The sequence below is a fragment of the Ciona robusta genome, chromosome 4 (genome assembly GCF_009617815.1).
Source record: "Ciona robusta chromosome 4, ASM961781v2".
Taxonomy (NCBI): domain Eukaryota; kingdom Metazoa; phylum Chordata; class Ascidiacea; order Phlebobranchia; family Cionidae; genus Ciona; species Ciona robusta.
In genome coordinates, this window is record NC_143238.1 from 6903212 (window position 1) to 6914010 (window position 10799).

Genomic DNA, 10799 nt, shown 5'->3' on the forward strand with positions numbered 1-10799 from the left:
AAATACGGTTGCTAGGGACAAAATATGATTGCTAGGGACAAAATACGGTTGCTAGGGACAAAATATATGGTAGCTAGGGACCAAATAAGGTTGCTAGGGGCAAAATATACGGTCGCTAGGGACAAAATACAGTTGCTAGGGACAAAATAAGATTGATAGGGATAAAATATATGGTTGCTAGGCAAAAAATACGGTTGCTAGGGACAAAATATATGGTTGCTAGGGAAAAAATACGGTTGCTAGGGACAAAATACGGTAGCTAGGGACAAAACTTATGGTTGCTAGGGACAAAATATATGGTTGCTAGGGAGAAAATACGATTGCTACGGACAAAATACGGTTGCTAGGGAAAAAATACGGTTGCTAGTGACAAAATACGGTAGCTAGGGACAAAATTTATGGTTGCTAGGGACAAAATGCGGTTGCTAGGGACAAATATATTGGTTGCTAGGGATAAAATACGGTTGCTAGGGACAAAATACGGTTGCTAGGGACAAAATAAGATTGCTAGGGACAAAATATATGGTTGCTAGGGAGAAAATACGATTGCTACGGACAAAATACGGTTGGTAGGGACAAAATATGGTTGCTAGGGACAAAATTTATGGTTGCTAGGGACAAAATACGGTTGCTAGGGACAAAATATATGGTTGCTAGGGAGAAAATACGGTTGCTAGGGACAAAATACGGTTGCTAGGGACAAAATATACGGTTGCTAGGGACAAAATATGGTTGCTAGGGACAAAATATGGTTGCTAGGGACAAAATATGATTGCTAGGGACAAAATACGGTTGCTAGGGACAAAATATATGGTTGCTAGGGACAAATATATGGTTGCTAGGGACAAATATATGGTCGCTAGGGACAAAATACGGTTGCTAGGGGCAAAATATGGTTGCTAGGGACAAAATATATGGCTGCTAGGGACAGAATACGGTTGTAGGAACGGAATATATGATATACGGTTGCTAGGGACAAAATATATGGTAGCTAGGGACAAAATACGGTTGCTAGGGACAAAATACGGTTGCTAGGGGCAAAATATATGGTCGCTAGGGACCAAATACGGTCGCTAGGGACAAAATACGGTAGCTAGGGACAAAATTTATGGTTGCTAGGGACAAAATGCGGTTGCTAGGGACAAATATATTGGTTGCTAGGGACAAAATATATGGTTGCTAGGGACAAATATATGGTCGCTAGGGACAAAATACGGTTGCTAGGGACAAATATATTGGTTGCTAGTGATAAAATACGGTTGCTAGGGACAAAATACGGTTGCTAGGGACAAAATAAGATTGCTAGGGACAAAATATATGGTTGCTAGGGACAAATATATGGTTGCTAGGGACAAATATATGGTCGCTAGGGACAAAATACGGTTGCTAGGGACAAAATATATGGTTGCTAGGGACAAATATATGGTTGCTAGGGACAAATATATGGTCGCTAGGGACAAAATACGGTTGCTAGGGACAAAATATGGTTGCTAGGGACAAAATATATGGCTGCTAGGGACAGAATACGGTTGTAGGAACGGAATATATGATATACGGTTGCTAGGGACAAAATATATGGTAGCTAGGGACAAAATATATGGCTGCTAGGGACAAAATATATGGCTGCTAGGGACAGAATACGGTTGTAGGAACGGAATATATGATATACAGTTGCTAGGGACAAAATATATTGTAGCTAGGGACAAAATACGGTTGCTAGGGACAAAATACGGTTGCTAGGGACAAAATACGGTTGCTAGGGGCAAAATATATGGTCGCTAGGGACCAAATACGGTCGCTAGGGACAAAATACGGTAGCTAGGGACAAAATTTATGGTTGCTAGGGACAAAATGCGGTTGCTAGGGACAAATATATTGGTTGCTAGGGACAAAATATATGGTTGCTAGGGACAAATATATGGTCGCTAGGGACAAAATACGGTTGCTAGGGACAAATATATTGGTTGCTAGGGATAAAATACGGTTGCTAGGGACAAAATACGGTTGCTAGGGACAAAATAAGATTGCTAGGGACAAAATATATGGTTGCTAGGGAGAAAATACGATTGCTACGGACAAAATACGGTTGCTAGGGACAAAATATATGGTTGCTAGGGACAAAATACGGTTGCTAGGGACAAAATATATGGTTGCTAGGGAGAAAATACGGTTGCTAGGGACAAAATACGGTTGCTAGGGACAAAATATACGGTTGCTAGGGACAAAATATGGTTGCTAGGGACAAAATACGGTTGCTAGGGACAAAATATGATTGCTAGGGACAAAATACGGTTGCTAGGGACAAAATATATGGTAGCTAGGGACCAAATAGGGTTGCTAGGGGCAAAATATACGGTCGCTAGGGACAAAATACAGTTGCTAGGGACAAAATAAGATTGCTAGGGATAAAATATATGGTTGCTAGGGAGAAAATACGATTGCTACGGACAAAATACGGTTGCTAGGGAAAAAATACGGTTGCTAGGGACAAAATACGGTAGCTAGGGACAAAATTTATGGTTGCTAGGGACAAAATGCGGTTGCTAGGGACAAATATATTGGTTGCTAGGGACAAAATATATGGTTGCTAGAGAGAAAATACAATTGCTACGGACAAAATACGGTTGCTAGGGAAAAAGTACGGTTGCTAGGGACAAAATACGGTAGCTAGGGACAAAATTTATGGTTGCTAGGGACAAAATGCGGTTGCTAGGGACAAATATATTGGTTGCTAGGGACAAAATATATGGTTGCTAGGGACAAATATATGGTCGCTAGGGACAAAATACGGTTGCTAGGGACAAATATATTGGTTGCTAGGGATAAAATACGGTTGCTAGGGACAAAATACGGTTGCTAGGGACAAAATAAGATTGCTAGGGACAAAATATATGGTTGCTAGGGAGAAAATACGGTAGCTAGGGACAAAATTTATGGTTGCTAGGGACAAAATGCGGTTGCTAGGGACAAATATATTGGTTGCTAGGGACAAAATATATGGTTGCTAGAGAGAAAATACAATTGCTACGGACAAAATACGGTTGCTAGGGAAAAAGTACGGTTGCTAGGGACAAAATACGGTAGCTAGGGACAAAATTTATGGTTGCTAGGGACAAAATGCGGTTGCTAGGGACAAATATATTGGTTGCTAGGGACAAAATATATGGTTGCTAGGGACAAATATATGGTCGCTAGGGACAAAATACGGTTGCTAGGGACAAATATATTGGTTGCTAGGGATAAAATACGGTTGCTAGGGACAAAATACGGTTGCTAGGGACAAAATAAGATTGCTAGGGACAAAATATATGGTTGCTAGGGAGAAAATACGATTGCTACGGACAAAATACGGTTGCTAGGGACAAAATATATGGTTGCTAGGGACAAAATTTATGGTTGCTAGGGACAAAATACGGTTGCTAGGGACAAAATTTATGGTTGCTAGGGACAAAATATGATTGCAAGGGACAAAATACGGTTGCTAGGGACAAAATATATGGTTGCTAGGGACAAATATATGGTTGCTAGGGACAAATATATGGTCGCTAGGGACAAAATACGGTTGCTAGGGACAAAATATGGTTGCTAGGGACAAAATATATGGCTGCTAGGGACAGAATACGGTTGTAGGAACGGAATATATGATATACGGTTGCTAGGGACAAAATATATGGTAGCTAGGGACAAAATACGGTTGCTAGGGACAAAATATATGGCTGCTAGGGACAGAATACGGTTGTAGGTACGGAATATATGATATACGGTTGCTAGGGACAAAATATATGGTAGCTAGGGACAAAATACGGTTGCTAGGGACAAAATTCGGTTGCTAGGGGCAAAATATATGGTCGCTAGGGACCAAATACGGTCGCTAGGGACAAAATACGGTAGCTAGGGACAAAATTTATGGTTGCTAGGGACAAAATGCGGTTGCTAGGGACAAATATATTGGTTGCTAGGGACAAAATATATGGTTGCTAGGGACAAATATATGGTCGCTAGGGACAAAATACGGTTGCTAGGGACAAATATATTGGTTGCTAGGGATAAAATACGGTTGCTAGGGACAAAATACGGTTGCTAGGGACAAAATAAGATTGCTAGGCACAAAATATATGGTTGCTAGGGAGAAAATACGATTGCTACGGACAAAATACGGTTGCTAGGGACAAAATATACGGTTGCTAGGGACAAAATATATGGTTGCTAGGGAGAAAATACGGTTGCTAGGGACAAAATATACGGTTGCTAGGGACAAAATATGGTAGCTAGGGACCAAATAAGGTTGCTAGGGGCAAAATATACGGTCGCTAGGGACAAAATACAGTTGCTAGGGACAAAATAAGATTGCTAGGGATAAAATATATGGTTGCTAGGGAGAAAATACGATTGCTACGGACAAAATACGGTTGCTAGGGAAAAAATACGGTTGCTAGGGACAAAATACGGTAGCTAGGGACAAAATTTATGGTTGCTAGGGACAAAATGCGGTTGCTAGGGACAAATATATTGGTTGCTAGGGACAAAATATATGGTTGCTAGGGAGAAAATACGATTGCTACGGACAAAATACGGTTGCTAGGGAAAAAATACGGTTGCTAGGGACAAAATACGGTAGCTAGGGACAAAATTTATGGTTGCTAGGGACAAAATGCGGTTGCTAGGGACAAATATATTGGTTGCTAGGGACAAAATATATGGTTGCTAGGGACAAATATACGGTCGCTAGGGACAAAATACGGTTGCTAGGGACAAATATATTGGTTGCTAGGGATAAAATACGGTTGCTAGGGACAAAATACGGTAGCTAGGGACAAAATTTATGGTTGCTAGGGACAAAATGCGGTTGCTAGGGACAAATATATTGGTTGCTAGGGACAAAATATATGGTTGCTAGGGAGAAAATACAATTGCTACGGACAAAATACGGTTGCTAGGGAAAAAATACGGTTGCTAGGGACAAAATACGGTAGCTAGTGACAAAATTTATGGTTGCTAGGGACAAAATGCGGTTGCTAGGGACAAATATATTGGTTGCTAGGGACAAAATATATGGTTGCTAGGGATATTTTGTCCCTATATATACCTATGGTTGCTAGGGATATTTTGTCCCTAGCAACCATATATTCCGTCCCTAGCAACCGTATTTTGTTCCTAGCAACCGTATTATGTCACTAACGACCATATATTTTGTCCCTGGCAACCGTATTTTCTCCCTAGCAACCGTATTTTGTCCCTAGCAACCGTATTTTGTCCCTAGCGACCATATATTTTGTCCCTAGCAACCGGATTTTCTCCCTAGCAACAGTATTTTGTCCCTAGCAACCGTATTTTGTCCCTAGCGACCATATATTTTGCCCCTAGCGACCATATATTTTGTCCCTAGCAACCGTATTTTCTCCCTAGCGACCATATATTTTGTCCCTAGCAACCGTATTTTCTCCCTAGCAACCATATTTTGTCCCTAGCAACCGTATTTTGTCCCTAGTGACCATATATTTTGTCCATAGCAGCCGTATTCTGTCCCTAGCAACCGTATTTTATCCCTAGCGACCATATATTTTGTCCCTAGCGACCATATATTTGTACCTAGCAACCGTATTTTCTCCCTAGCGACCATATATTTTGTCCCTAGCAACCGTATTTTCTCCCTAGCAACCATATTTTGTCCCTAGCAACCGTATTTTGTCCCTAGTGACCATATATTTTGTCCCTAGCAGCCGTATTCTGTCCCTAGCAACCGTATTTTATCCCTAGCGACCATATATTTTGTTCCTAGCGACCATATATTTGTACCTAGCAACCATATATTTTGTTCCTGGCAACCGTATTTTGTGCCTAGCGACCATATATTTTGTCCCCAGCAACCATATTTTCTCCCTAGCAACCGTATTTTGTCCCTAGCGACCATATATTTTGTCCCTAGCAACCGTATTTTGTTCCTAGCAACCATATATTCCGTCCCTAGCAACCGTATTTTGTCCCTAGCAACCATATATTTTGTCCCTAGCAACCGTATTTTATCCCTAGCGACCATATATTTGTCCCTAGCAACCATACATTTTGTCCCTAGCAACCGTATTTTGTCCCTAGCAACCATATATTTTGTCCCTAGCAACCGTATTTTGTCCCTATCAACCATAAATTTTGTCCCTAGCAACCATATATTTTGTCCCTAACAACTATATATTTTGTCCCTAGCAACCGTATTTTGTCCCTAGCAACCATATATTTTTTCCCTAGCAACCGTATATTTTGTCCCTAGCAACCGTATTTTGTCCCCAGCAACCACATATTTTGTCCCTAGCAACCGTATTTTGTCCCTAGCGACCATATATTTGTCCCTAGCAACCATATTTTGTCCCTAGCAACCATATTTTGTCCCTAGCAACCATATTTTGTCCCTAACGACCATATATTCCGTCCCTAGCAACCGTGTTTTGTCCCTAGCAACCATATTCTGTCCCTATTTTAAATATTTTTTCCTGTTTTTTTTTTTATTTTTTGTACATGTTCTGTGAGACATTTTGTACCAGCCTACATTGCATTGTCTCGCACATATTTTCTGTCTATAAAAGTTGCCAACCAGCCACCCCAGAGTACATGCTTAAATTACTGAGCTGCTTCATTAATCTGCTGCAGAATATACAACAAAATAATAATAAAAAATTATTATTTATTAAAAAATGAACAGAATTATTCGGATATATCATATTGCACTCAACAAATACGGCAGGGAATATAATATGGAAGGACATAACAACACAATATGAAAGATGGAGCTTACTAATATTTTACTTCACTATTAATTACGGCAATCATCCTTTAATGTTTAAGCTGTCGATAAACGTTAGTTTTATTTCAAACGTTTGCAAACGTAAACAGAATCTTTGAGTTTGTATTGCAAAAGTAATGTGTGTTTTGGTATGAAACGCATCATAGTTTTACAAAGTATCAAAAAAGTTGAAAAACAATAACCTTGAATTGGTTGCACCCTTTTCACAGATGTTTATATAAGTTAAGTTATCTTAAGTTCAACCAATTTTTTAAATGTGAATCAAAATCTCTTATTCACCATTTGACGCCAACTACCACATCCGTGTTGGTTAATGTAAAAGTTAAATAATTATATTGTAGATGTTTACAAAACGTTGTGTGAAATTAGTTTTTTATATTTGGTTGTCCTTCATGCTTTAATATTTAGTGGGTAATGGGCCAACTCTGGTACAGACACATCAAAAATCATTGCAATTAAATTAGAATTAAACCAATGGTTATGATTTGCTACTAAGGAAACAAAATGGAACAAAAATCAAATTTTCAAAAAAAATCCATATTTTAGCTACAGTAAATGGGCCAATTTTGGCCTAAATGACATGTATGACCTCACCCATATAGAATAGTGGTGATACAAAATGAAGAATAAAAAGTTATTTCGTTAAAATAATATTTAAATTGAAATTAGGGCAAAGTCTCATTTTTTTGCGACACTTTGAATAACTTTCCTGTGACGGGACAAACGTATTTGTTCTTACAACAATGAGCATGAATGACAACCCCGTTAGGGTAGCGGGCAAGCGGGGAGTCAGATAATGTACGGTTGCAAACGTTGCAAACCCTGTTCTCGTGAATGACAACTGGTCGGGAATGGAGAAGATGTTGCTCTCTGTGGAGGAAGAGGACCTCGGACTTTATGAGGCTGCGTTCGATCTTCCTTGACCTGCATCCATGGATACGATCACGGAGGACATGCTCCAAGAAGTTGCGGATCAAAGAAACTGACCACTGGGTGGGAATCAAGTGTAAAACGCTCTCCCAGTTAAAATCTTCAGGATGTTCGTTTAAAATATCAATCGCTGCCGTGACGGACCCACTACTGCCTCGTGTGGCTGATATATCGGAGAAATAAACGGATAACAAACTATGGAAAAGTTGTTGCCGAAATTTATCATTGCCCTCTCCTTGTTCAATGCAGTAGTTCTTCGCAGCAAGTGGATCACTTAAGTTATGCACGAGTATTTCCAATGCTTTGTCATGCTCACCAAGCTTACTATGCAGGATTACTTGTTCAGCGAATAACCCAAACTCCTGTACTTTGTTTAGGATCAAATGGACTCGGTAAAGATTTGAAAACCTTAATATTTCTTGCAACTTTTTTCTCGCTTCTTTAAGGGAGTTTTTATCCTCTTGTGACTTATGTAGAGACAGCACTTGTTCAAGGAACATTACAGCAATATGTGTGTGAAGCTTCTCCTTCTGTACTTTACATACGATCACCAGGTGGTAAAGATATTCACGGAGAGCGATTGGAAACTCATGGAGAAAACTCACAACGTTGTCGACGTTTAAGCTTTCATTGTTATTATTGAAGATATCTATGAACAACTGCGCCCCCGAGTGTTGGTCGCATTGTAAAATCCATTCTGCGTTTTTCCACAGGGTGGCAGCATCTATCGCTCGGTGCGATAACTCTGAAACGACAAATCCAACTCCAGGAAACGACTCATCGGAAATATCGCAAGTCACAATAGACTTCCATATTTTCATAGCATCGTCCGTATCACCACTATGTAAATGCAGTAGCGCGAGTTGATGGAAACATTTTACCTCCTTCAACTTGAAAACCATCTCTTCAACAATATTTTGATCCAAAGTCTCCAAAAAACTTTGATTTTCTGCATTTTTCATCTCAATTATCTGTTGGACAGTTTCTTTTTTCCCCATCTGTGCGAGAACAAGCACCGTGGCGTAAAACACATCAGGTTTCGTTTTAGTGTTGCAAAGTTCTTCCAGATAAGCAGCAAGGAAGGTTTTACATTCCTCTAATTTATTTTTATCATCGCTACAAACTTGTTGGATGTTCGATAAATTATGAAGAGCGGGAACAGATGGGATAAAAGATGAGGAAGAAGGGACAAGTCCTGGAAACAACGATATTAACTCGCGTGGATCCATGGAGCCATCCAGGAAATATTGCTTTGCAGCTTCAAAGTCAAACTGAGCCAACTGTATGAAGCCTGCCATACAACAAGCACGGCTCCATAAAGTTTCATACTTTGATTTTGAAAGTCGTTTTTTTGAGCTTTGCACAAGAGACAACGCGGCTTCTACACTACCACTGTTGAACAAACCTTGCAGTTGAGTTTCCAATGACACAGGGATAAGAACCATTACATCTTTTGCAGTGCATAGCAGTATCATACCACCCACACAACTCCTTATAAGGTTTCCACCTCTTAGAGGAATGGATTGTTTCTGTTGATTATCCAACAAACTATGGACTGTAACAAACTCATCATTTAATGCAGTAAGATAAGGTTCAGCCACAGCAACATTAAACACACCATCAGACCATTGCAAGGGTGGCCTATTAGATGTACCATCTATACTCACAAACACACCCAGTGCATTAGATGCTGATATAAGGAACTCTGATACCCCAACATGGGACACCATACTAAGCATCCCATCTTCCCCGATTGACATCAGTTCTTGTCTTGTGCCCGTCTCACAATTAATGATAATGTAAGTAGTTGATGTTGCCACACATATAGCTTTACCATCCATGGAAAAAGACTTTGGTTGTTCAGGAAGCGACAACTCTTGCATGAGGGTACTGCTGTCTTTGCTGACCTGGTATATTTGTAAAACCCTCTTTTTATTGAAAGCAACACAAATTTCTACAGTAAAAGGATTTTGATGCATAGGCCTTCTATTCACACAGAATGAGGTTATATTCTTCAGCTTCCCAGGTGCTACATTAGTAACAGATAGATCCAACATACTCAACAGAAGTAAATTCCCTTCACAATTTACCACCAAGTGATTTAAAGCTGGGGCCGCAGATATTTGAGATATTGACTTCTTGGTTCCTATCTGCTTCACAGTTTGCCTGATAGCTTCAACTGTCTTAGATTCCCTGCTTTCTTCAATGTTGAGCAAATAATGGTGAATGTTCCCATCGTTAGTCCCAAGGTAGACGTTTCTACCGTTAGTCTCAATGCTCTCAATACATGTCCGTTTATCCCCAATGATATGTTCACGTCCAAGGACAAGCTTCAAATCAAAAACTTTCAAAGCCATGGTAGATCAAACTGTTATCATTGTACCTATATAAACAGTGGGAAAATATAAACGATACGTTAGATAAAAAGACAGTCCAACAAGCATTTTTACATAAAAGTCTACGGTGCTAGTGAAGAATCTTCCCCCCCCCACACCTTATTTGCTAACCACCAACCCCTAGGTTAGGAGGTTAGGTGTTGATGATTTGGGGGTTAGTGGTTATAGGGGTTGGTGGTTAGGGGTTAGCAAATAAGGTGGGGGGAGATTCTTCACTAGCACCAAGTCTACTTATCCACACACTACAATATCCCTCAGCAACTCGACTGTAGGTATTTAAAATTGATAGCAGAATATTATAGACAATTATAGTAGTTTATATAAATAACTTTAAAAAAACATACTCAACGTTTAAGTAAATACGAGAGAACTTAATTAATTTTATCAAAATGAAAAAAGTAATGTCATGCTTTAACAGTTACGTGCGATAGATATCTTGGTCTTTTTTTCGCGTTCTCTCGTTTTAAAGTAACTGGTAAATTTAGCTAGAGCGTGAATACACCTTTTGGAACAATATATGCCGATTAAATTATAGCAGACACAGCCTAAAGTATTTATAGCTTTTAAGAATACCAAGAAAACCGATTTAAATTTCTCAAAAAGTAAACACCTATCAACTTTATTAAAACTACAGATTACTAGAGCGTAACGAATCGAAAAATCCCCTACTACGAGAA

At 39.5% G+C, this 10799-nt stretch overlaps 1 protein-coding gene across 1 annotated transcript; it reads right to left on the reverse strand.

Annotated features, from left to right (window-relative positions):
* Positions 1–6656: 6656 nt before the first annotated feature.
* LOC149737195 (transforming growth factor-beta receptor-associated protein 1-like) lies at positions 6657–10584 on the reverse strand. The gene has a single exon (XM_089877643.1). The coding sequence runs from the start codon at positions 10081–10083 to the stop codon at positions 7462–7464; it is 2622 nt and encodes an 873-aa protein (XP_089733769.1). The 5' UTR covers positions 10084–10584; the 3' UTR covers positions 6657–7461.
* Positions 10585–10799: the final 215 nt, after the last annotated feature.

What these genes read in the sequence shown, in the direction of transcription:
- LOC149737195 (XM_089877643.1), bottom strand. Translation starts at nt 10,083, where the DNA reads ATGGCTTTGAAAGTTTTTGATTTGAAGCTTGTCCTTGGACGTGAACAT.